Source organism: Neoarius graeffei, chromosome 11 (genome assembly GCF_027579695.1).
Source record: "Neoarius graeffei isolate fNeoGra1 chromosome 11, fNeoGra1.pri, whole genome shotgun sequence".
Taxonomy (NCBI): domain Eukaryota; kingdom Metazoa; phylum Chordata; class Actinopteri; order Siluriformes; family Ariidae; genus Neoarius; species Neoarius graeffei.
The window spans coordinates 48024046-48051378 of NC_083579.1; the positions used below are offsets into that span (position 1 = coordinate 48024046).

General features: G+C 42.0%; 2 protein-coding genes across 8 annotated transcripts in view; one reads left to right on the forward strand and one right to left on the reverse strand.

Annotated features, from left to right (window-relative positions):
* On the reverse strand, positions 1 to 13656 carry ccdc32 (coiled-coil domain containing 32). 2 transcript variants are annotated; one of them, XM_060934068.1, is made up of 4 exons: positions 13526 to 13656; positions 2260 to 2512; positions 2023 to 2176; positions 1 to 1402 (listed from the first exon to the last, which is right to left on the reverse strand). In XM_060934068.1, the coding sequence occupies exons 2-4, from the start codon at positions 2492 to 2494 to the stop codon at positions 1225 to 1227; spliced, it is 567 nt and encodes a 188-aa protein (XP_060790051.1). In that variant the 5' UTR covers positions 2495 to 2512; positions 13526 to 13656; the 3' UTR covers positions 1 to 1224. The 2 variants fall into 2 exon arrangements, with proteins under 2 accessions (XP_060790051.1, XP_060790052.1); XM_060934069.1 differs by having other exon boundaries at positions 2260 to 2672.
* The window catches only part of pcmtl (l-isoaspartyl protein carboxyl methyltransferase, like), a 26418-nt gene continuing 6296 nt past the window's right edge, over positions 7212 to 27333 (forward strand). The window contains exons 1-6 of one of the 6 annotated variants that reach the window (XM_060934067.1): positions 7212 to 7230; positions 18254 to 18389; positions 18513 to 18617; positions 18737 to 18768; positions 19596 to 19700; positions 23403 to 23523. In XM_060934067.1, coding sequence (XP_060790050.1) covers positions 18272 to 18389; positions 18513 to 18617; positions 18737 to 18768; positions 19596 to 19700; positions 23403 to 23523 — 481 coding nt within the window. In that variant the 5' untranslated portion in view covers positions 7212 to 7230; positions 18254 to 18271. Of the gene's footprint in view, positions 7231 to 13733; positions 13786 to 13840; positions 14085 to 16482; positions 16502 to 18253; positions 18390 to 18512; positions 18618 to 18736; positions 18769 to 19595; positions 19701 to 23402; positions 23524 to 27333 lie in introns of those variants that run through there. The other 5 variants (XM_060934066.1, XM_060934065.1, XM_060934062.1 and 2 more) reach the window with 5 other exon arrangements.

Genomic DNA, 27333 nt, shown 5'->3' on the forward strand with positions numbered 1-27333 from the left:
TTTCTAGATGAACATATTTATTGTGTTTGAGTGTGGCGTTCTCCTCTAAAACCCAACAGTCCATTGGTGAATCAAACTAGTGAAATGAAACTGGTGGAACTGTACTTGATGGTAGCTGGTGTGGAGGAAGTGGAGGTAAAACATGACCTGATACTGGTTAATATTATTTTTGAAAGCCTGTACATGCACGGTGACAGTGTATAAAATAAAATAAAAACCCCTCCAGAAAGCTTAGAAGAGATCAAAGATCGCAGAAAACCAAGAAATGTACACTGTACACTACCGTTCAAAAGTTTGGGGTCACTTTGAAATTTCCTTATTTTTGAAAGAAAAGCACTGTTCTTTTCAATGAAGATCACTTTAAACTAATCAGAAATACACTCTATACATTGCTAATGTGGTAAATGACTATTCTAGCTGCAAATGTCTGGTTTTTGGTGCAATATCTCCATAGGTGTATAGAGGCCTATTTCCAGCAACTATCACTCCAGTGTTCTAATGGTACAATGTGTTTGCTCATTGCCTTAGAAGGCTAATGGATGATTAGAAAACCCTTGTACAATCATGTTAGCACAGCTGAAAACAGTTGAGCTCTTTAGAGAAGCTATAAAACTGACCTTCCTTTGAGCAGATTGAGTTTCTGGAGCATCACATTTGTGGGGTCGATTAAATGCTCAAAATGGCCAGAAAAATGTCTCGACTATATTTTCTATTCATTTTACAACTTATGGTGGTAAATAAAAGTGTGACTTTTCATGGAAAACACAAAATTGTCTGGGTGACCCCAAACTTTTGAACGGTAGTGTATCCGTTGAGAGACTGATGCTCATGTATAGTGTATGATGTGATCAAGCAAGACTAAAATGACAGTTTTGAGTTCAGCTTTTCTTGAAAACCTGGTAAGAAAAGCCATACAGAATGTTAAATCCTTTTAAAGGTTTTCAGTTATGCAACTAAATACACATAATACTGTTTGATATTCTGAATACTAATTCATGTTGGGGGGAGAGAGAGGAAAAAGTAGGGTGGGAAATTACTGATTACTTAAGATACTCCTTTTTTAAATACAGAATATGGTTTAAAAAAATCAATCTCAAAAGTCCACAACATTACATCCTCTGAAGATTCATCATCATCATCATCATCATCAGATACTACACAGTGAATCTCAAATACACGATCATCTGCTGCTCATGTGACTAGTCTTTTGGGGAATGATGAGACTTATTTTTCAGGACTTGAACATTCTTCCTCGTCCAGCTCTTCTGTGGAATGACCTGAGCTCGATTGGTGGTGTGAGGCTCTCTCTCGGCTCTTAGATGGCAAGAGGAGGTACTCCAGCTCTTCTGCACTGATTGCTACACGCTCTGGAGACAACCAACGCTTCAGCTGCTCCAAGGCACTGTCGAGGCAAGAAGGACAAAATATTACAAATGTACTTCAGTTCTAAATGCTAAGATTGGATATCCATCTGCTGTAGAAAATACATATACTCCATGTCTACCATGGACAGATCATCTCATCTCATTATCTCTAGGCGCTTTATCCTGTTCTACAGGGTTGCAGGCAAGCTGGAGCCTATCCCAGCTGACTACGGGCAAAAGGCGGGGTACACCCTGGACAAGTCGCCAGGTCATCACAGGGCTGACACATAGACACAGACAACCATTCACACTCACATTCACACCTACGGTCAATTTAGAGTCACCAGTTAACCTAACCTGCATGTCTTTGGACTGTGGGGGAAACCGGAGCACCCGGAGGAAACCCACGCGGACACGGGGAGAACATGCAAACTCCGCACAGAAAGGCCCTCGCCGGTCACGGGGCTCGAACCCGGACCTTCTTGCTGCGAGGCGACAGCGCTAACCACTACACCACCGTACCGCCCATGGACAGATCAGCAAATTAATAATTATATAATATCAGGTCATAGAAAACAACTTAATAAGCGTCACCATCCATACTGTTAATGCCCAAGGGAACACCATACAAGATTGAGAGATTTGTTTTTCCACTTACCTCTGATCCAGCTCTCCTTCCTGGAATAGCTCTGAAGTCTGAGCATCATGGAGGAACCTGTCCCAGCACTCCTTTTTGGCCTGGGACAAGGAGCGCAACATTTCCCTTGATGTGACTTCATTCGTCTGACCTTTAATCCTCTTCAAACGGTTCTCTGCAATGCAAAGCACATTCCCTTTTTTATTTTAAGATAAATTATATTAGTAACAAAGTAAGTCAATACACCTGTTCCCATACCTAAGCTGGCAATATAGACTGCAGAGTCTGCCATCGGTTCCCAATGACTGGAAGAAGTAAGGTTGCTAGGAGAGGTCAAGCTGCTCTGGTTGCTTACAGGACACTGAGGCTGGAATGAATCTGTGAAGTGTTCTTCGGCAGCTCCGTGGTCAGGTGGCTCTGGCAGATCTGAGCAGATCTCCGACCACAAATCACCGCTGGACCGGGTCTCGAAACTTTTGGACTCATCACTCATGTCTCTGCTAGATTGAGCCTAGCCGTAAAAACAATGACCAACTCAGTAACCACAGCTAGCAACGTGAGGTGGTTTCAGATCGAGTTCATTTGAGGTTTGGCTTGAATCAATCATTCAAGCTAGAACACTGGTTACAAATTGCTGCTGCAGTTTTGTCAAGGTGAGGATGGAGTTCATGCTACCAAACAGAAAAGAAAGTAGGGTTTGAAGAGGGTGGGATGAGATTAAATTTTTGGTGCAAAGTCTTGCACTGAATTAGGAACACACAATGAATTACCAGCTGCACTATACATGTTCACTTACAATGCTTTACTTGTGTTCTAACCAAAGATCTCTGGGAGGGGTTCGAGGAGGATTTAACAACACTTCATATGATAAGATTTCATTCAGATCAAGGGTGTAGAAGTAACTTGGCAAAACAATATTAGCTGGGTTGGGGAGGAGTTGGAAAAAACAGTATTTGCAGGCTGATTTGTGTTAACTTATCAGTAGCATTTATCACAAAAACACTGCAAAATGGCCAAAATGTCTGTTCATAGACAGTGAAGGACTCTCAAAACATTAAACAAGTAAGTGTATTTAGACTAAATTTGGGATCAGTATCCCATAACTGTGAGACATTTAAATTCTCTCATTTTGGCATGAGACAGAATTTCTTTGTCTGGAATATCGCGCTACAAACCAGTGATGAGACAAATTTGCTTCTTTGAGGTGTATCATGATATTTCCGTTTAATATTCATTATAAGCACTGCCTTTTCTAACATATAGACCCCTTGCACTGACGTCACGTTTACGTTAATCGTTGTGACCCTATACCTGGAGGACAAGCGAACTTTGTTTACATACCGTTCATATACTGAAGCCAAGCGGAGATGTTGAGCATCTGTTGCTGTTGTCTGAAGAAAACTACAGCTACAAAAGCTCTACTACCCGATTACTTGGATAATCTCAGTCAGAAAGAAGTGAAGGATACACATGGAAATGAGAGTTTATTAGCAGTTATGATCTGTACAAAATTCCTCAAAACGACTGGAGTGATGGTGCAGTGCCGAGTTTCCCAAAAGCATCGTAACGCAAAGATCATCGTTAAATGGTGGCGCGAGCAGCACAATGGACACTCTCCTAGTTAAGAGGCTTTTGGGAAACCCACCACAGATTTGTAGCCTAGCGTTAATGTTAACTACATTTTGGAATATACCTGGAATATATTTTTTCTGAAGAGTCCGTACATGGAAGAACAGTTTTAAAAAACTAAAAAAAAAAACCCTTCTTTGTGTAAAGAATTTTTCCCGACATCAGCTCTTGGGAACAGGATGTTGCGAAAGCCAAAGCGTTTACTCTCAAAGGACTCCGACCTGAACTGTGGGCTGGATGGTATTCCCAGCCCTCCATTTCTCAACAACCACAGGGACATCCAGTTACACAACTATCTGCACTCTATCATTTATACAGTGATGCTCATTATTGTTAAAACAATATCTGCAGTGGGTTTTTTTGGTAAAATATCAAATTTTTTTTTTGTGGTCCAAATTCTGCGCTCTGATTGGCTGGCGAGCGGGTCCGTATCCTACAGTATGGACCCCAGTTACGGACCTCTGGCGACTCGCTTGTTCACAACAAACATAGTAGCATTTTTTTTGTCAACATTTATCTTTTTTTTTTTACAAGATTTATTTATAAGATTATCAAAAATCTTATAAATTTTTGCCAGCATTTATCAAGAAAATAACATTAATTTTACAGCATGGATAGCGATAACAACAGTGTTCAGAGCAAAAGCAAGTTTTACTACCCTGAGGGAGAAAAAATAAAACATTTCAGGAGAAGCTAAAACCTGTAATTTGCTAATGCTAAGCAAAAACATGGCTGAATCCTGAATGACTCCTATTTGTATAAATAGGGGACTACATAGGCGGCAAAATGTAGTTTTTTTCCTGCCATGGAAGTGCACTCGTATACTGAGAAGAAAGCAATTTGCATTACAGCCGTGAATGAGGATTCAAAATAGCATTAATTTTACATCATGGATAGCGATAACGACAGTGTTCACAGCGAAAGCGAGTTTTACAACTCTGAGGAAGACAAAATTAAAGAAAATTTTTCAGGAGAAAGCTAAAAACCACTCTAACTTGCTAACACCGAGCAAAAACATGGCTGAATCCTGAATGACTCCTATTTGTATAAATAGGGGACTACATAGGCGGCAAAATGTAGTTTTTTTCCTGCCATGGAAGTGCACTTGTATGCCGAGGAGGAAGCCATTTGCATTACAGCCGTGAATGAGGATTCAAAATGGCGGCTCGGCTCGGTTTTCCCTTTCGGGCACTCTCGTTTTCTGTTAGAATTTCGTAAAGAAAAAAATAAATATTATTTACCAGCTTAAGGTCGGTCCGTATGGTGAAATACTGTGACCTCGGCCTTGAATACTGACCTCGGCCCAGAGGGCCTCGCTCAGTACTTTCAAGACCTCGGTCACGGCATTTCACGATATGGACCTCCCAGCTGGTAAATAACATATACATCTTGCTCTCAACTTTCAAACAATGTTGTAAGATTTTATTTTACCCAATAGTGGATGGTACAATAATTACAAACGCTAGCAGAATCAGCACATTCCAGATGTACAGTAACTACAGTCATATAGTAACTATAATCACCCTTGCAATAATAATTTCAATAAACGGTTAATGTTCAGTTCCCTCTTCATTTATTCTCTATTCAAAAGGCACAACTGAGTCACACAGGTTGATAAGTGTGTAACGGACAATAACAATTTTATCCAAAACAGTTTTTCCTGCCTTAGTGGATTTAGTTCCGTTTCACAGGTGTGCAGCTTTTGTAAAGTTCAGTGCGTTTGTGTAGAACTCTCTCGAAGTGTAGGTTCATTACTACACTCTGACTCCATGGTGATATTCTGCTCAGGACTGGGTTCCTCTGATAACAGAAACAAAGCTTCAGCACTCTCTGCTCTTAATCTGTTCTGTTCTTTCAGGATACATCATGCATGTCGTTCCTTGTTGGATTTTTTTTACTGAATTATGTCTGTTTGCTTGGTGGCAAATCTGGGTTTTCTGCGCCGAATAAGGAAGCTGGTTCATCTGTAAGAAAATCGTTTGATTTTGTTTGAACACTTACATGAAGGAGCTAACTCGGATGCGAGCAGAAATAAAACAAGACTCTTAAACTCTTCCATACTCACGTCTGACTTTCTATATTTTTAAAAATACATTTTACGTACAATCGCAAATTTCTCTGGAGTTTTCAGGTTTAGCTCCTCTCGTCGTATTCTCTTTAACCACTCATTTCTTCGTTGTTCTTGAAGCATTTGCTTCTCTTTGTTAACATTTTTCTTGATGGTGGTGAGACGGTAGTACCTTTTATGTATTTCTCTGTTTGAACAACCAAAAACAGCGCAAAAATGAACCATATTGAAGACAGATTAAGCTTTGCTTACACGAAAGACGGTGTCCGTTTGACCCCCAGGTGAAGTTATCACGTGATGCGTGACATCATGTGCAAGGGTGCAGCAGTATCAGCATACAGAGCACAAGGTTCGAGTGTGAACCTAATTACCTCAGTGCATACTTGCTTAATAGTCCAACATTTGATATTAAAGTGGTTTGATTTGTTTTTATTATAAAAATGAATGTATTAAAAATCTCATCTCATTATCTGTAGCCGCTTTATCCTGTTCTACAGGGTCGCAGGCAAGCTGGAGCCTATCCCAGCTGACTACGGGCGAAAGGCGGGGTACACCCTGGACAAGTCGCCAGGTCATCACAGGGCTGACACATAGACACAGACAACCATTCACACTCACATTCACACCTACGGTCAATTTAGAGTCACCAGTTAACCTAACCTGCATGTCTTTGGACTGTGGGGGAAACCGGAGCACCCGGAGGAAACCCACGCGGACAACATGCAAACTCCACACAGAAAGGCCCTCGCCAGCCACGGGGCTCGAACCCGGACCTTCTTGCTGTGAGGCGACAGCGCTAACCACTACACCACCGTGCCGCCATGTATTAAAAACGTTAAATGTAATGTTTGTGTCAACATCATCATCTTGTGAAACCTGTATCCGGATACGTGTCGTATCATGGCTTTAGTGAATTGCCTCATACTGAATAATAATCAGAACATTTCTAGAAACCAGAACATGGTATTTGGGATACTGAATGGTGGTGGTTTTCTGAGACACCTCCTTCCAGTAGCAAGCACATCCGTGTTTTGTCAGGGAGAGTCAGTGTATTCATCAGACCTTAAATTGAAGGAGTAATTTTTTTTTATCTCTCTCCTGCCCATGAGGCAAACTGTCATTACAATGAAAAACCAAACTGTGCACTTTACATTTTCATTCTGCAGTCCTACACTGAATGATGGCTTCCCTTCTGGGAAAAAAATATTATTTTATATAATGCCTTGTAAATTGCCTTTTCCTTAAAAGGTGGCAACTCGGAATAGTTTATATATAGTTCATTTATGGTTCAGAAAAATGACCTGTCGCTCTCACTCACTTGTCTTTAACCATTTTTTCCTGATCAGGGTCACAGCAAGTCCAGAACCAATCCAGGAACAATGGACATGAGGTGGAAAGATTCACCCGAGATAGATCACCAGGGCACCATGCACACACTCCCTCTACATGCATGCTTTTGGACAGTTGGAAGAAACCACAGAACCTGGAGGAAACCCATGCACACACGAGGAGAGCATCCAAATCTACACTAAGTAAGGCTACATGATTTACTGTATTGTATTGTGATGCGAGTTTCCACCATGAACCATACATGTCAACCTATACGGAATGTCCGTATTTTATACAGATTTGATTCAATAAACGTAGTATATGGGTGTACAAATAAAGTTATACGGATTCTTTAAAAAAACTTTAATATTTATTTAGAGCTATAATCAATTCCCACGATGATAAAAGAGCGCATAACATTTACAAACGTACTGTACACCACAGAAAGCACTGACAGCCAGTAAAGAGTCTTATGAAATCGCGCGTTATCTTGTGGTAGCGAGACTTCGTTCCACTTTTGATCATGCGCACACCGCACTACAAGAATCCCGCCAACCGGGAAGTAACATTTTGTTTGAAAAGCGTATTTCCACCTGAGGCTAGCGCTGTAGTGGTTAGCGCTGTCGCCTCACAGCAAGAAGGTTCCGGGTTCGAGCCCCGTGGCCGGCGAGGGCCTTTCTGTGTGGAGTTTGCATGTTCTTCCTGTGTCTGCGTGGGTTTCCTCCGGGTGCTCCAGTTTCCCCCACAGTCCAAAGACATGCAGGTTAGGTTAACTGGTGACTCTAAATTGACCGTAGGTGTGAATGTGAGTGTGAATGGTTGTCTGTGTCTATGTGTCAGCCCTGTGATGACCTGGCGACTTGTCCAGGGTGTACCCTGCCTTTCGCCCGTAGTCAGCTGGGATAGGCTCCAGCTTGCCTGCGACCCTGTAGAACAGGATAAAGCGCCTAGAGATAATGAGATGAATGAATGAGATTTCCACCTGAGCGACTTTCACTAGCGACTGAAAAGATTCTGAATGGGCACTCCGGCAAGATCAACACAGACACTTGCTGTGACATGCAGCCGAGTGAGGTATTGGTGCAGACTGCTAAAAAAGCTGTCATGGAGTACAATTCAGAACATTAGAGTGACACTTTGTGCTTTTGTCAAACATTGGAGCTTTGTATTCATTCTGAAGGTTTATTGTTATTAATATTGAATAAAAAGTAACTTGGATATATCATTGTTAATTATCATTCAAATTTTAGGTAAATTATTTTAATTTACATCTTATAAGGATTTTATAAGGGAAATACGGATTTTGGAGGTTGGTTATACAGGTTTGATTGACCAAAGGTTGACATGTATGATGAACACACCATGCGGAAATAACAGCATCACTCAAATTGTTTCTACCCATGAACAGCAGGAGTGTGTGTAGGTGAAAACATCAGTGTAGAACTGCAGAGTGAAAGCGTAGCAAGAATGTAAGTGAGGAGAAACTGATCCTGAAAGACACATCCCTATTTCCTGACTCTTCACTCTTGAACATGACCCATTAAAAATACGACATAGAAAGTGGAACCCCCCCCCAAAAACATTTGCCTTTTGTTAGTAACAAGCAGTATTGTAGTCAAGTCACTAAACTTTGAGTCCGAGTCCAGTCTCGAGTCCCCAGTGTTCAATTCTGAGTCAAGTCCAAGTCATTAAAAAAAATTCGATTCCGAGAACAAGACTCCAACTGCACCATTTGACGGTGGCTGTTTTAGCGCCATTAACATTAGTTTGTTCCTGAACATAACGTATGAACAGGTGAATGTGCATTCTCTTTGTCAGGGAGTGCAAAGTATTCTGTCAGAGATGGTTGGGAGATGGATGTAAGTGCAGAAGGTGTGTTTATTAATCCAAGCGAAGACAGGTAAACAATCCAGAACGGCAGGCAAAATCGTCAAGCAATAGGTCGAGCGAGGCACAAACAGGCTATCATAGATGAGGCAGAATCAAAGATGAGAAACAGGAAATCGGGGCTCAGGAACCCAAACAAGGCTCGGTAATGTGTCAGCAATGCAACTCAATACTTCGCAAAGTAAGTGTGTTTTCACAGTTTTTTTATATAGGTGCGCTGATTGTGCCTTAACCCTGTGCCAGTGCGAGTCGTTCACGCCGCGCTCGCAAGAGTCTGCTTGGTGCGCGCACTGTCTGGAGCACGCCTGAGAGTCTATCTGATGCACGAAATTAGTACAAAATTAATATGGATATAAATATCTTATGCCAAATTATTATGGCATGCTACAAAAAGTAAGGAAAAAAATCTAAGTCTGAGTGCAGTTAACGCACGAGTCAGAGTCCAAGTCAAGTCACAAGTCCTTAAAATTAGGGCACGAGTCAGACTCGGGTACTAAACGTCTGGTAACAAGCTAGCCTTTAAAGTGCATATCCTGGACCAAATTCATTTGTGTTTTTTTTTAATATATGAAAGAATGTCCCTTTACACACTCATCCAGAAGGGTAATTTTGCACAAGGCCATCTGTCTACAGAAAAAAAATAAAATAACAAAACGCGTCTGGAAAAATCCCAAGGGAGTCTGGAGCCAGATTCGTGATGTCACCTGCGGAAGCGCCAGCAGGCTGCGAGAGCTTGCACGGTTTCAGTGCACAGCCTGTGTAGACCGAGTTTAGCAGCTAGCGATTTTGCACTGAAATATGGAATTGTCACCTGAGCACAATGTGGGAAACGATGAGTACTAATCCCATCAAGATTGGTGTTGCTACACCCTCCTACGATACATCTGTTAACCATTTTAATAATTACGTGATAACGTTGAAGAAATTTGCAGAAAACCACCAGGTCGTTTTCTCATAAACAAACCAGCGCTGACGTAGGATTCAGAGGGAGGCGTCCCGCACGCGACGTCACGAAAATCAGTGTTTGCCGGGAAATCCAAATGCCAAGTTTTTTCAGAGGTGGACCAATTCACCTCAAATGGCTTGATTTCAACTGAATTTTTCTGGTATTGCGCAAAGTAAAAAAATTGCACAAAATCAAAATGTGACAGATCTTTGACCAAAGTTTAATATAAAATAGGAGAATTACATTGATCTTGCTCCCGAATTTACCCGTGATATGCACTTTAACTGTAATGAGTGATGTACATTTTCCCCCTCTGCTGATCACAGTTCTTGTTTAAAGACGGGGTAGGTAATTATTTAGAACAATTTTTTGTTAATTTCAAGAAATATATCTTTACATCCTGAGAACAATTAATAAATCAAATGCTCTAACTACAAAAAGAAAAAGTATCATCTGTGGCAGTCGCAGAGCTGTAACCCCCCCACCCCCCGTCCAATCGTTCCGACTGAAACGAACAGACGGCCTACCTGCCTGTCTACCTGCACACACACTGCCCACGCACTCCTTGAGCATGAGCAGATTCTTCTTCAAGGCTAGACAGACATATTGCTAAAGCTAGTCAACAGCTGTAAGAGCTAATAATAGTCATGTTTGTTGTTAATAACAAACACTCCAAACGTTCTCTCTCGTGGACGCGTCCTCCAGCAGTAATCAGGCAGTGTGCGTTCACGTGTTTTGGAGAACTGGCTTTGGAAAGAGGGCTGAGATTTATTTTATTTTTTTTGCTGGATACTTTCAAAATCTAGCTCGCTTTTGTTGGTTTCTTCAAAATTACCTACCCTGCCTTCAAGTGAACGTGTGTATGTTGATTGCACTAAACCAAGTATGTGGATATGCCGTATAACTATTTTAAAGGTAAACAGTACTACTTTGCTGACATCTGATGATATGCACGGTCGTGGATTTGACGTCACGCTGCAAACTTGGAAGGAACTCAAACTGAGAACACCAAACATGCTGATGAGCAGAGAAGGCATTTTCTGTAGCTTTTCCTGGATGGAGGTTGGGAAATCCAAGTTGCAACCTCAAATTGAATGCAACATTAAGCCAGTATCTCACTGGGCTGCGACAGCTTGTGACAAATTGCGAACGTCATTCGCGAGAGATTCAAAAGTGTCTTGAAACATTCGCTGGGCTTCTCAATTTCCTCGCATCAGTCGCGAAGTGTTGCTCCTTCATCGCTGAAATTTTGAATATGTTCAAAAAATTAGTGCAACAAAATTTCTCTCAAAATAGTCGCGAATGCGTCGCACATCAAAGGACGACACATCCAGGCTGGACAAACTGATCAGGCGAGCCGGCTCTGTGGTCGGCACAAAGCTGGACTCTGGTGACGGTGGCAGAGAAGAGGACTATGGACAAACTACTGAACATCATGGATGATGTCCGTCACCCTCTGCACACCGTCATCAGCAACCAAAGGAGCCTATTCAGTGACAGAATGCTCCTTCCCAAGTGCAGGACTAACAGACTTAGGCCAAGTTTACATTAGACCGTATCTGTCTCGTTTTCTTCGCGGATGCACTGTTCGTTTACATTAAAACGCCTGGAAACGCTGGGAAACGGGAATCCGCCAGGGTCCACGTATTCAATCTAGATCGTGTCTGATCCGGTGCTGTGTAAACATTGAGAATACGCGGATACGCTGTGCTGAGCTCTAGCTGGCGTCGGCATTGGACAACATCACTGTGACATCCACCTTCCTGATTCGCTGGCGTTGGTCATGTGACGCGACTGCTGAAAAACGGCACGGACTTCCGCCTTGTATCACCTTTCATTAAAGAGTATAAAAGTATGAAAATACTTCAAATACTGATGCAAATACTGCCCATTGTGTAGTTATGATTGTCTTTAGGCTTGCCATCCTTCCACTTGCAAGTGGTAAGTGACACGCATGCCCGACATGCACTGAGATCACACACACAGCGGCTCAGTCCCGAATCACTGCTTGTGCACTTCACTCGTGTGCTCTGTGAGCTGCGCAGGGCCGGAGTGCGCACCCTCCAGAGGGCACTCGCTGTTCAGGGCGGAGTGATTTGGAGCGCAGGATGCCTGCGGAGCCGAGCGTATCCGTGTATTGGCGTTGCTGTGTGCACGCGAATCGTGTATTGGCGTTGCTGTGTGCACACTAATCGTTTTAAAAACGTTAATCTGATGATCCGCTGATACGGTCTAATGTAAACCCCACCTTAAAAACTCCATCCCTCACGCCATCAGACTGTACAACTCCTCTCTGGGGGGAGGAGGGATAACAGGAGGACAGAGGACGGGAAGGAGCAGTAGCCTGGCCTAACAATAAGCAATACTGGACAATGTGCAATATAAAGTGCAATATCTCTCCTGCTGGCCCCTTCCCCATATCTTATTCTTTTTATATTTGTATACCTCATCTCATTATCTCTAGACGCTTTATCCTGTTCTACAGGGTCGCAGGCAAGCTGGAGCCCATCCCAACTGACTACAGGCAAAAGGCAGGGTACACCCTGGACAAGTCGCCAGGTCATCACAGGGCTGACACATAGACACAGACAACCATTCACACTCACATTCACACCTACGGTCAATTTAGAGTCACCAGTTAACCTAACCTGCATGTCTTTGGACTGTGGGGGAAACCGGAGCACCCAGAGGAAACCCACGCGGACACGGGGAGAACATGCAAACTCCACACAGAAAGGCCCTCGCCGGTCACGGGGCTCGAACCCGGACCTTCTTGCTGTGAGGCGACAGCGCTAACCACTACACCACGGTGCTGCCCTATATTTGTATATGTAAATACTTAATTTAATTTATCTAGAAGTTTTTTCTCTAATTTCTATTCTCTGTTTATCCTGTAATGATGCTCCTGGAATCTTAACTTCCCAAAGGGATCAATAAAGTTCTATCTAATCTAACAAAGCCATCATGAACCCTTCTCATGTCAGTTTCCGTGAGACAGGAAGTGCGAGTGTATCTCACTGGGCTGCGACAGCCTGCGACTAGTCGGAGACACAACAATTGCGATAAAATATGCGAATATCAATTCAGTGTGATTCCAAGTGAAAATTCGCATGTTTTATCGCAATTGTTGTATCTCTGACTACTCGCAGCGCAGTGAGGTACTACCCTTAGTGTCTGTGAGGATTTTCACATGTTCACCCTTGGGGTTTCCTCCCGGTTCTCTGGTTTCCTCCCACCACCCAAAATCAGTATGCTGATTGGCTACTCAAAATTGCTCCATAGGAACAAAATCAATCCTGACCAGGATAAAGCAGTTACTGAAGATGAATGAATGAAGGATGGACACTTATAAGAATAATGAGTAAATGAATTCGTGTGTAATATGTTTTTGATGGATGTGCCTATCAGCCTAAACACACTATAGCTACTGCTAGTAAAGTGCACTCCAGATATCTTAACTAACACAACCTGAACTGATAATCTACTTATATTATTCTTTACTTTATGTGTCAGAGTCATTCCTGTGACTTGTTATAGTCAGGTTTGATTCATGTATCTGTCCAAAACAACGAAATGAATAGACAAGCGTGAAATCTTCCCTTAACAGCAAAACGGAAGTGCCTTGTGTGTATGTAACACAACCGAAATTTAGCTTTCATTCTTACCTTAAACGTAGTTAATGCTCTCCTAATTCAGAAATATTACAGCTAGCTAAATGAACGTTTCAACATATAAACAACATTTTAGCTCGCAGCCAGGCTTTCCTAGGTAAACAGAAACACAACCAAGACCTATTAGCGCTTCTGGATTTTCATTGGACAACAGACGCGTCTGTCAATATTTTCAGCATTGTGATTGGTTGAGCGTTGTGCACGAGGGTTTGCCTTCCGTCTACATTCACTAACGTAAGTGACTGGGATGAAACGTAAGGTTCTTATGTATATTTGCTTTTTAATTATTTATTTTATGTAGGGATTTTAATGCAAGTCGCACGTACAAAAGTTATATTGTGGTGAATATCGTGTAAAAACATTGTTTTGGCGTTAAACTTGCTGGAGGAGTAGACGTTTTCAGGCAGCGCGTGCACACAGTCGGATGACGTCGTCGCTGAGTGTTCAGTGCAAAACGTTTCCGTCTGTTTTTATTTTAACGCGCAGAGAAGTCACGGCTTTAAATGCAGGTGATCGAAGGCGGTGCTGAATGTTGGCCTGCACACTAGTGTTGGTAGGCTTAAGAAATATGTACACTATATATTTTTTTAATGTAAGATAACATTACTAGTTTGGAACTATAAAACTAACAAAAAGGGAATTTTAACAGCTGTTTCAGGTTTGTTGTTTTTGTCGGATATTTGTTTTTAGAGTATGATTTATAAAATGTCTTTTAGTGCTTCTCAAACCAGTCCTCAGTCCCCCAAAACCACATTTTAGGTCAATCCCAACTTACACAACGCAGGGATAGAGCACTGATCGCCATGTAAGATATCTGGAGAGCTGATTGGCCAATCAGGGTGAAGCGATCTGGCCGCCATATTACCACGCACAATAAAAACAAAAACTACAAATTATTCTGATATTCCATACAAATCAATATTTCCTAAACATTTTTTGACAATTTTCATGAAAACCTGAATAACATCAGGCGATATGTATAGGTAATCGTATGGGGCCGAGTAAAATTAAGGATTAATTTCACGAGTGATTTCAAAACTTTGAAATCACAAGGAACCATACAACTACTTGTTTATAATGTATAGGGCCAAATTCATACTTCGGAAGCCATTCAAGTTGACAACATTTGTCATTCACGTTTTCTGAACCGATCAGGGCACAAGACTATCTTGCACGTTTGAATCAGTTTCTAAAGCGTCTTTCATCATGACATGGCGACACGACACGAGGATTTTGAAAGTCTCATCTCATCTCATTATCTCTAGCCGCTTTATCCTTCTACAGGGTCGCCGGCAAGCTGGAGCCTATCCCAGCTGACTACGGGCGAAAGGCGGGGTACACCCTGGACAAGTCGCCAGGTCATCACAGGGCTGACACATAGACACAGACAACCATTCACACTCACATTCACACCTACGGTCAATTTAGAGTCACCAGTTAACCTAACCTGCATGTCTTTGGACTGTGGGAGGAAACCGGAGCACCCGGAGGAAACCCACGCGGAGACAGGGAGAACATGCAAACTCCACACAGAAAGGCCCTCGCCGGCCACGGGGCTCAAACCCGGACCTTCTTGCTGTGAGGCGACAGCGCTAACCACTACACCACCGTGCCGCCCGATTTTGAAAGTGGTTTACAAAATTTTATTGGAACTTCTTTACAAAAGCCATTTTGTTGACAAAATTTGCTAATTTTTGTAACCGTAACCAAGCAACAAACTAGCCAATAGCATTTCAGAAATGCGCCCTGTGTTAAGGAAAAAAAGCCCTGCTTGATTGACCAATCAGAACTGAGTAATTTGGCCTTATGTATTATAACTATATTAAAAAAAAATCAATATACAAATTCAGTAGTATAAAAAAGCCAATGTGTATTAAAGAAAATGAGATGTGAGATATTAATGTGAGCACTGAGGAATAATCTAGAAGTTCTTGAACTCTATCAGGATCGATTCATGTGTGATGTGAATTACTTACTTACTTACTTATGGTCCCCGTCACTTCATGATGATGGGGGACCCTTGTTAGCCCTTTGGTGCCTTCTCCTGCGACGTTCTACTGCCCGGAATTGGAGGCCATCTTCACAAAGCTTCTTGCCAGAGTGCAGAGTGCATCTCCACTCATGTCGATCTTGCACGGTCTTGTACCAGTTTTTGCTGTCAATCCCAAAAAGTCACAGGCCTTCTTTAACGCAGTCTTTCCACCGTTTTCGCGGTGGAAAGAAGCGTGGTCTCGATGGTAGTGGAGTTGGCATGTTCTAAAATTTCCCAGTTTGTCACGCGCTGCCACCATTTGACATTCATTATTTGCCGAAGCGATCTTTGGTGGAATACTTCTAGTCTTCAGATGTGGTGTGCTAACGTTGGCCACGTTTTGGATCAGGATCGATTCATGTGCGATGTGAATTATGTGACCAATAAATACAGTTAAGACATGACTATGAGAATGAAGTGAAAATGGCAAATAACATGAGAGAATAATCCTGTTTCAACAACTGTCCTAGATACAAAGGAAGAAGAAATATGTGAAAGAGAAAGATGCACCGTATAAGAGAAAAACTAAAATAATCTCCGTTAAAAAAAAATTATAGTAGTAAAACAGCTGTTCAAAAAATTATCAGAGCTTGAACTGGAAAAGGAAAAAAAAACAATAACAACGAAAGGGAGCGCTGTAAAGATTTGTAAGGAATGTGGGTAAAGTTGAGAAAATAAGAGGAGGTAATGAAAGGGAAAAAAGTCAGGAAATAGTTTTCTTGGGGCAAATTTGATCAGATACGACTGTTTAACCTGTCAGCCAAGTACACACGATGGGTGTGGTAAAATGGCAGCTTGGACACGTCACTAGTCTGTACAACACGGGTTGACAAATGAGCTATGGAGATATTTTATGTAAAGATCAGTGGGATAGAGCCTGTCTGTGGGCTGTCTGTGGGCCCTGAGGACTCATGTGACACCACAGTATTCCCCAAATGGTATGTTAATTCCATCGTTATTGATTTCCAATTTTGAAAAACCCAGAGTACATTAATATTGTGATGTTCATCTGTACTGGAAAATATTACCATATGAACTAGAGCAGACAGAGGTAGGAATAAATCCAACGATAAAACATAATGATATCCTGACTTTACAAATGAAAAAGGGATGTCCTGTATTTTTTAAAATTAAATCTGTACATCCATTAAGAACATTTTATAGAGACATAAACACTCCACTGAGTCAGTTTAGCACCAAAGAATTTTTAAACAGAACAACTTGAATTATTTTATTAGAGAAAAAACACTTTTCAAGAGAGTTACTGTGATTTGTTCATATGGAGGGTCAGATAATAGCACAGGGTTGTAAGTAGATAGCCTTCCTCTGTATTAATTTTAAATGATGTACAGTACATACACATTAAACTTATTGAAAAACATTTACACCTTCCTGTAACTTGTTTCAGATGAGAGCAGCCTAAAGAGGTTAATTCTGTAACTGAGGATGTCGCTGTTGTAGAAGAAGAAGAAGCCTTGTCACATATGCATTACAGTATAATGAAATTCCTTTTTTGCATATCCCATGATTTAAGGAAGTTGGGGTCAGCTGTTGCCCCTGAAGCAAATTTGGTTATAGATGTTACTTAAATCCACAACCTTCTGATCAGTAACCTAGAGCATTGAAACACCGAGCCGCCACTGCCCTTTCGCCAAAAGCCACCGAGCCGCCACTGCCCTTTCGCCAAAAGCCACCGAGCCGCCACTGCCCTTTCGCCAAAAGCCACCGAGCCGCCACTGCCCTTTCGCCAAAAGCCACCGAGCCGCCACTGCCCTTTCGCCAGAAGCCACCGAGCCGCCACTGCCCTTTCGCCAGAAGCCACCGAGCCGCCACTGCCCTTTCGCCAGAAGCCACCGAGCCGCCACTGCCCTTTCGCCAAAAGCCACCGAGCCGCCACTGCCCTTTCGCCAAAAGCCACCGAGCCGCCACTGCCCTTTCGCCAAAAGCCACCGAGCCGCCACTGCCCTTTCGCCAAAAGCCACCGAGCCGCCACTGCCCTTTCGCCAAAAGCCACCGAGCCGCCACTGCCCTTTCGCCAAAAGCCACCGAGCCGCCACTGCCCTTTCGCCAAAAGCCACCGAGCCGCCACTGCCCTTTCGCCAAAAGCCACCGAGCCGCCACTGCCCTTTCGCCAAAAGCCACCGAGCCGCCACTGCCCTTTCGCCAAAAGCCACCGAGCCGCCACTGCCCTTTCGCCAAAAGCCACCGAGCCGCCACTGCCCTTTCGACAAAAGCCACCGAGCCGCCACTGCCCTTTCGACAAAAGCCACCGAGCCGCCACTGCCCTTTCGACAAAAGCCACCGAGCCGCCACTGCCCTTTCGCCAGTAATCATTTAATCATTGAGCCACCACTAGTTATACATATATGTAACTGCAAGAGGGAATACTAGCTGTCAAACTAAGACAGATACCAGATCGTAGTTATGTTTTTGCAGATACATTAAACATTTAATTCCCAAAATAAGCTTACAACATGAAAGTGCTAAACAGTTTTTATTGTGGTTTTGGCTGTACATGAACATTTTATGAGCCAAAACATGGAATTCTACGCGGAGTCTTTTTTTTTTCCTTTTGTCTAACTCTAAACAAAATTTAAAAAAAAAAAAAACTTTTTTTTTTTTAAGATTTACTGTTGGATCATTCCTTAAATATATACAACTTAAAAAAATAATTTGGTAATGTGTTGCAGGTGATCCTTCTCCAGGAAATGTGGAGTGTGGCCAGGCTGGCAGCATTGGCTTTCCCAATGGGTTTGTTTCTAACCAGGACCATGGCATGGATATCTAGTGGCAGAACACATCCCCAGCTTATAAGCCGTTTGCGAGGTAACAACCTGGCAAATATGCAAGACATGACCTGCGCCTAATACAAACGTTGATTAAATTCTACACATTTCACATTTCTATTTTTATAGAGTTAATGGTATATCTTATTCATTTACATGACAGAGCATGGAGTTATCCGTAGTGATCGAGTGTTCGAAGCCATGCTCGCCACTGATCGGGGCATCTATTCCAAAGACTACCCATATGAGGATTCTCCTCAGTCAATAGGTGTGTTCTCCTCAGTCAATAATTGAACAAGCACACAAATTACAAATGGGTTAGCGGGGGAAAGAACACAAAACACTTTTCTCATCATAAATGCATGTCGTTTCTTGCTCTCTTCAAAGGGTACAAAGCCACCATCAGTGCTCCTCATATGGTAAGTTAGTTAGAGAGAACAGTCAGGCATGTGTGGGCATAAAGGGCATATTCTGGACCAATTTAATTTTTTTTTATATGAAAGTATGTCCCTTTACACACTCATCTAGAAGGATAATTTTGCACAAGGCCATCTGTCTACAGCAGAAAAAAAATAAAATAACAAAACGCATCTGGAAAAATCCCAAGGGAGTCTGGAGCCAGATTCGTGACGTCACCTGCGGAAGCGCCAGCAAGCTGCGTGAGCTTTGCACGGTTTCAGTGCACAGCCTGTGTAGACCAAGCGCTCCCATTTCCCTCTCATTGTCCGGTCTTTTGGAAAACGATGAATACTAATCCCATCATGATTGGTGTTGCTACACCCTCCTACGATACATCTGTTAACCATTTTAATAATTACATGATAACGTTGAAGAAATTTGCAGAAAACCACCAGGTCGTTTTCTCATAAACAAACCAGCGCTGGCGTAGGATTCAGAGGGAGGTGTCCCGCACGCGACGTCACGAAAATCAGTGTTCCCGGGAAATCCAAATGCAGAGTTTTTTTCAGAGGCGGACCAATTCACCTCAAATGGCTTGATTTCAACTGAATTTTTCTGGTATTGCGCAAGGTAAAAAAATTGCAGAGAATGCAGAATATTACAGATATTTGACCAAAGTTTAATATAAAATAGGAGAATTACATTGATCTTGCTCCTGAATTTACCCGTGATATGCCCTTTAAGATTTTGTAGCTTGTGAGCAAGGAGGTTATTTTAATCTATTCATCCTTGCTGAACTTTATATTGTCAAGTTTGTTTTGTCTGATAGTGTGACTTTTCTCTCTAGCATGCACATGCTCTCGAGATTCTCAATGACAAATTAACTGAAGGAGCTTCAGCACTGGATGTTGGCTCAGGGAGTGGTTATCTCACTGCCTGCTTTGCAAGAATGGTAAACTTCACAGCATATTTACAGTATTTCTAAGACATGCCTATTGTATCTGAAAGAGATCTATTACTATTTAATTACTGTTATTATTGAGGTTTCATTGATTGCTTTAATAAAAAAAAGTTAATATATCATCATATACACATACAGTACCAGTCAAAAGTTTAGACATGCCTTCTAATTCAATGTTTCTTCTTTATTTTTGTTAATTAAAAGACACTTCATGTCTGAAAATAATGATGGATGTCGTTTCTCTTTATTTAGTTGAGTGGTTCTTGACATAATATGGATTACTACAGTTGTGGAATTGGGCTATTTACTGCATTTTTATTATTTACTATTTGATCTCAAACGCGTTAAGGTGGCAAGAAATTGCATGAATTAACTTTTGATGAGGCACGCCTGTTAATTTAAAAGCATTCCGGGTGACTACCTCATGAAGCTGGTTAAGATAATGCCAATAGATAGTTTTCACTGACGTCACAACATTCCGGGGAACGCCCTCCAGCCGCCATCTTGTGGGGCTAACAAAACGGACCATCGCTATTACCGGCTACGTTATCTCGGACGAATTTATAAAGTTATATAGTCAGTTTTCTAAAATAAAGATCAATGTCGGCAAAATCAAGCAAACGGCAGTATATGGATACATTGGACGACATCTCACGACAACGGTATGCAGCCAAACTGGCCTTGATTGGGGGAATTGACCCCACGAAGTGGACAAAGATGCATTTTCAAGTGACTATGCAGGGCTGCCATCCATATCGTACCGATATTGTGAACTATTTCGTGAATAGTAAAAGTGCCTACACACTTGACGACCTCAAAGCATACAAGTCGCTGGAGTCATACAATTATTTTGTCTGTGGCTGGGTCCGTGAAGTCCACCATATAAAAACAAGTGACAGTCGTGTCCTAATTACAGCCAAGGTATGTAAACATTGGAATTTTAGAGCTCTCAACACTGCATATAAATATATGTGTGTGTATAATATCGAGTTGATTTAAGACAAATTTTACATCCATTAGTGGTATTACAGTTAGGCATCCTCCAGAGATTGTTGACACAATGTTTTGGTTTCCAAAAACAAACTTAAACACAATTGATTGTTTATTTAAACAACTTACCACTTATAAAATGATCGGAGCAGACTTTGCTGTGTTTGGAAGGCTGATAATCCTTGCGGTTGATTCTTGCAAGCCATAGATTTCTCCTTTGTATGCTGAGGTTCTTTGTTTGCTCGCCTTCGTGCTCTCGTACAGTGGGAATTCCATAAAAGCTCCGCTTGACGTCATCATCCGACCTATTACGACAGCCGTGAATACAACAGGTGTGCACCATTGCTAGCTTTAAATAGCCTGCTTGGGTTCTTTTGAAGACTTTGTACTCGCGCGTTACAATGTGTGCTCAGTGACCCGTACGGTAAGCTTGACCCGCAAGATGGCCGCCACTAGGGAATCCCCGACTCTGTGACGTCATGTGAAAACTATCTATAGTGTACAAAGCGTCATCAAGATAAATGCTGGCTACGCTGAAGAATCTAAAATATCAAACATTTTTTAACACTTTCTTGTTTACCACATAATTCCGTATATGTTCCAGATGTTATTCCATAGTTTTGATGTCTTCAGTATTGTTCTACTATGTAGAAAATAGTCACAATACAGAAAAACCTATGAATGAGTAGGTATGTCCAAACTTAAGTTAACAATTATTTGCTGAAAGTGAGGTGAATATTGGTGAATAATAACCGAGACAAAGTCGAAGTTATTATTCATCGATATTCACTGAGCCTGAGGTGGATAATTGTTTTAGTATAAATACACAGGTGATGATTTAAAAAAAAAGAGGGAGAGACAGACAAAAGTGTATTAAAAGTTTTTTTTTTTTTTTTAAACTTCAAAAGCGGCATGCAAATGTAATAAAGGTGTGGCGCAGGCTTGTTACTTATCTATGCGACTCACACAAAATACTTTTGTTTTGAAATGGATAAAATAAATCACAATTCCACCTTGCCTTTGAATAGTTTTAGACCAAACTTCGTAGCATCTTTAGTGCTTTTAGGAACAGCATTTTCTTTCATCATTTGTAATTCTTCCTCACTTACGGTGACGAAGCGATTGGCCGCCATTTTGTCCAGTGGCTCAAGGCGATTGGTTGAGAAATTCGGACTATTTCTCGATAATCAGCGTGCCTGATTGCCTGTAATCACCTCCGTATTTATACTTATTAAAAAATACACTTGGCATTATTCTATGAAGGTTGTGAGTACAGAACTACCAGACTGTTACTGTTTGATCTTGAAAAACCCTCAAGTGTTCCTAGGCTACTGACCCTGCACTCTGGCCCCAGCTTCTTTTCAAGTTAGGAGAAAGCATTTAACTGCACACACATGATAATTACAGTAACTTGCATTAAATGAGATGGTGTTCAGTGTCGGGCAGCACGGTGGTGTAGTGGTTGGCACTGTCACCTCACAGCAAGAAGGTCCTGGGTTCAAACCCAGCGGCCGGCGAGGGCCTTTCTGTGTGGAGTTTGCATGTTCTCCCCGTGTCTGCGTGAGTTTCGTCCGGGTGCTCCGGTTTCCCCCACAGTCCAAAGACATGCAGGTTAGGTTAACTGGTGACTCTAAATTGACCGTAGGTGTGAATGTGAGTGTGAATGGTTGTCTGTCTTTTGCCGCTTTTCCACTACAAACGCGGCTGAGTCGGGCTGAGCCGTGCCGTGCTGAGTCGGGCTGAGCGGGGCTGTTGGAGTTGCATTTCGACTACAACCGCGCTGAACCGTGCTGGCTGGAAGTGGGTGGACACATTGGGTGGAGTTAGCGAAAGTGGGTGGACGTCAGGTGATGTCGTTAAGCAGCGCAAACAGTGACATCAGTGATCTTTTAAGCGGTAGTCTCACAACCCGAATAGTAAACAATAAACATGGAGGACATGGAGTCGTTAGTGTTGCTGGTCTTGGTGCTGTGGCTTGTTGTCACCGACAACGCCAACAGATACTGGCAAGAGCGTATAGATGAGGCGAGGCGCATAAGGCTTCAGAAATTCTCGTAATTCGTAATTATTCTCCTTCCGGGTTTGCGGTGTTTACAGATCCCAGCGTGCTCGCGGGGCGTGTGTGGGCATGTGAGGACACTCTTCCTCACCAATCAGTGCACAGGGGAGTGTCTGCTCATGCCCCTAGCCCCACTCGGCACGGTTTGGCTCGCTTCAGCCCCACTCCAAAACGGTGCGAGTTTTGGGTGCTAAGCAGGGCTGAAGCGAGCTGAGTCGTGCTGGTTTTTGGTAGTCGAAACGCGAGCCGTGTCGGGCTGAAGTGAGCTGAAGCGGGCTGAAGTGAGCTGAAAAAGGGTAGTGGAAAAGGGCCATATGTGTCAGCCCTATGATGACCTGGTGACTTGTCCAGGGTGTACCCCGCCTCTCGCCCGTAGTCAGCTGGGATAGGCTCCAGCTTGCCTGCGACCCTGCACAGGATAAGCAGTTACAGAAAATGGATGGATGGATGGGTGTTCAGTGTCATAATGATGGATGATGTATAACCTTCTGGAAATGTGAGAAATTCTAGGGATACAATTATACTGGGAGTAGCTTTGGAGATAAGCTCTTATCCTGGGCACCAAGTTTGAAAGTTGCTACTTTTTTTGTTTGTGTAGAAAAAATGCTTTAATGTTAAACTGCATGTTTATCTTCTATATGCAGGTAGGTCCCACTGGAAAAGTGGTGGGAATTGAGCACATAGAAGAACTTGTGCAAGCCTCTGTGAAAAATGTCCAAACTGATGACCCAGAGCTGTTAACTTCTGGACGGATCAAACTAGTGGGTGAGCCACTTAAGAACTGAATAGAATGGTATGCATGAAATTAAATAACAAACCAGGGTCTGTTTTTCCTCTTCAGCAAAGCATAGTTACTTTTATAAGGAACTCGTCTTTTCTCATTTGACCGATATTTATTCTTTACACCAGTTGAAGCTACAGTATGTAGGGTTTTGTTAAAAATGGGAAAATCTTGATAATTGGAAAAGGGATGGAAAAAACCCCCTCTATAATATGATTTTTCTGTGCTGGCATGATTCACCCTGACGGTCCTGTAATTCACAGCCAGAGCTGTGTGTGGAATGTTGTGTTAGAATTGGCGTGAATATTTCTATACTTCCGCACCAGATCAGACGTGTTAATGTCAAACTCAAGCATGAAAGAAGTCCACTTGCACTGTGTTTGGCAGGAGCAGCAGTCAGTCAGGAGAGAGTGTAAACAAATAGGCGTGAGAGAGTGGAAGAGTGTGAGAATACACTATAAAAGGAAACAGGAATCAGGACTGATGGTGTTTTAGCAGGTAAGGCAGTTATTTGTTCTCTAATTTGGTCAGAGGCTCATGAGTTGTAGTCATCTATTCTATCCTTGTTGAGCTACAAAACTCATGATAAGTGGTACCAACTGGTGTTTTGTGAGTTTCTCTGAGCTTTTGTACAACCCCGATTCCAAAAAAGTTGGGACAAAGTACAAATTGTAAATAAAAACGGAATGCAATGACGTGGAAGTTTCAAAATTCCATATTTTATTCAGAATAGAACATAGATGACATATCAAATGTTTAAACTGAGAAAATGTATCATTTAAAGAGAAAAATTAGGTGATTTAAAATTTCATGACAACAACACATCTCAAAAAAGTTGGGACAAGGCCATGTTTAGCACTGTGAGACATCCCCTTTTCTCTTTACAACAGTCTGTAAACGTCTGGGGACTGAGGAGACAAGTTGCTCAAGTTTAGGCATAGGAATGTTAACCCATTCTTGTCTAATGTAGGATTCTAGTTGCTCAACTGTCTTAGGTCTTTTTCGTCGTATCTTCCGTTTTATGATGCGCCAAATGTTTTCTATGGGTGAAAGATCTGGACTGCAGGCTGGCCAGTTCAGTACCCGGACCCTTCTTCTACGCAGCCATGATGCTGTAATTGATGCAGTATGTGGTTTGGCATTGTCATGTTGGAAAATGCAAGGTCTTCCCTGAAAGAGATGTCGTCTGGATGGGAGCATATGTTGCTCTAGAACCTACTTTCAGCATTGATGGTGTCTTTCCAGATGTGTAAGCTGTCCATGCCACACGCACTAATGCAACCCCACACCATCAGAGATGCAGGCTTCTGAACTGAGCGCTGATAACAACTTGGGTTGTCTTTCTCCTCTTTAGTCCGAATGACACGGCGTCCCTGATTTCCATAAAGAACTTCAAATTTTGATTCGTCTGACCACAGAACAGTTTTCCACTTTGCCACAGTCCATTTTAAATGAGCCTTGGCCCAGAGAAGACGTCTGCGCTTCTGGATCATGTTTAGATACGGCTTCTTCTTTGAACTATAGAGTTTTAGCTGGCAACGGCGGATGGCACGGTGAATTGTGTTCACAGATAATGTTCTCTGGAAATATTCCTGAGGCCATTTTGTGATTTTCAATACAGAAGCATGCCTGTATGTGATGTAGTGCCGTCTAAGGGCTCGAAGATCACGGGCACCCAGTATGGTTTTCCGGCCTTGACCCTTACACACAGAGATTCTTCCAGATTCTCTGAATCTTTTGATGATATTATGCACTGTAGATGATGATATGTTTGAACTCTTTGCAATTTTACACTGTCGAACTCCTTTCTGATATTGCTCCACTATTTGTCGGCGCAGAATTAGGGGGATTGGTGATCCTCTTCCCATCTTTACTTCTGAGAGCCGCTGCCACTCCAAGATGCTCTTTTTATACCCAGTCATGTTAATGACCTATTGCCAATTGACCTAATGAGTTGCAATTTGGTCCTCCAGCTGTTCCTTTTTTGTACCTTTAACTTTTCCAGCCTCTTATTGCCCCTGTCCCAACTTTTTTGAGATGTGTTGCTGTCATGAAATTTCAAATGAGCCAATATTTGGCATGAAATTTCAAAATGTCTCACTTTCGACATTTGATATGTTGTCTATGTTCTATTGTGAATACACTATCAGTTTTTGAGATTTGTAAATTATTGCGTTCCGTTTTTATTTACAATTTGTACTTTGTCCCAACTTTTTAGGAATCGGGGTTGTATTTCAAACTTGGTTATATTTTGTCATTGAGTGATTTGAACTTTTTTTTTCCAACCTCTTCTGTGTCTTTTTAACCTCTGATGAAGGCTAATGTTTGAACACTATCTGGTTTGTGCCAAACATTTTTTGATAGGCTGGAAAACAGAATAGACAAATCATATAACAAAATACACACAAAACGCACAAATCAAGTTTTTCTTTACATTTTTATGAGCGTTGTATAACATTGGTAAATGACGAGGTGTATTTGTTTTGTTCTCTACAGCAGCCTTTCTCAACCAGGGTGCCGTCTGGCTTCATTAGGGGTGCCGTCAAAAAATTATTAATACCCTGTCCACACTAGGGATTTTGTACCGATACGATACTACTTTCATACCGCAACACCTGTCCACACTAGCAACTATACCGGTACTGTAGCGGTTATAACTGTATCGGTACGAAACCCACAAATGTATGGGTTTCGTACCGGTACAGTATCGGTACTGTAGCGCTTCGCTGTAGTGTGGACAGATGAAGCGGTTCTGTATCGATACAAATATAATGCGCATGCGCAAAGTCACACACCTCAATCTATGTCTTCGCTGAATAAAATAGTGAAGAACGGAGATTCGTTTTCTTTGTTTCTTTCTCAACTGCCTCGCGCGTTTTATACGATTCGACTGAATAAATGACCACCAGAAATACAGACTGTACATTGACAACAAAAAGCACACACGCGTTGTTTCATCCGCCATATTCTCGGAAGGAAGTTACTCGGTAACCACGGAAACATTTCGTACACGCGCATTTCAACTACCGTGAAAGAAAACCGCAAACATTTCTCGCTAGTGTGGACAGATGCACTAAACTGTACCGGTATACTTTGTATCGATACAGTTATACCACTATCGTACCGGTATATATGTGAACACAGCTATATTCTAACATTGAAATAAATAAAATGAATTAAAATTCCAAAAAACGATAGTTACACTAATGCAGATCATCGCAGGGCTCGACATTAACGCTTGTCCGGGACAAGTGATACTTTATGTCGGACAAGTTCATCGTCTCAGTTACTTGCCCGATCGGACAAGTGCCAAAATACGCCGATATTCGGGTTACATATCAAATTTATCAGTTTATTCACATGATTTCCGAAGCATCTCACTCAACATATTGTTTTGATGAATCGCCGGATGTTTCTATTCGGAAAGAGCAATGTGCGCATGCGCAATATTCCACTTGCGAAACCGGCCAATACCGCTTTGTGTATTTGAGCTGAAAAGTAAACGGTTGTTTACGATTGGTTTTAATCGTGTCATACACGTGGATTTGTTGACATTTCTGTTGGCGGGATCATTATTCAACTGTATGTTTATGTTGAGCATGTGGTAATTTCCAAATCTTTGAATTGTTGTTGATGGTGTTCATTATAAAAATTTAGACATTTAGAAAACGTCCCTCCTGAAGTTCAGCTTCACAAAGAAGTCTAGTGAATCCGAGGTTACTTTTTGTGATATTTGTTACTGAACTGCAGACTACTGATCTGTGTATATATAATGGTTAGTGTTTCTGGATCTC

Excerpts from the sequence above, each read along its gene's own strand:
- ccdc32 (XM_060934068.1), bottom strand. The coding sequence starts at position 2,494 with ATGAGTGATGAGTCCAAAAGTTTCGAGACCCGGTCCAGCGGTGATTTG. Across the intron at positions 2,177-2,259 it reads AGTCTATATTGCCAGCTTAG|AGAACCGTTTGAAGAGGATT; the intron begins GTATGGGAACAG and ends TTTGCATTGCAG. Across the intron at positions 1,403-2,022 it reads GAAGGAGAGCTGGATCAGAG|TGCCTTGGAGCAGCTGAAGC; the intron begins GTAAGTGGAAAA and ends TTGCCTCGACAG.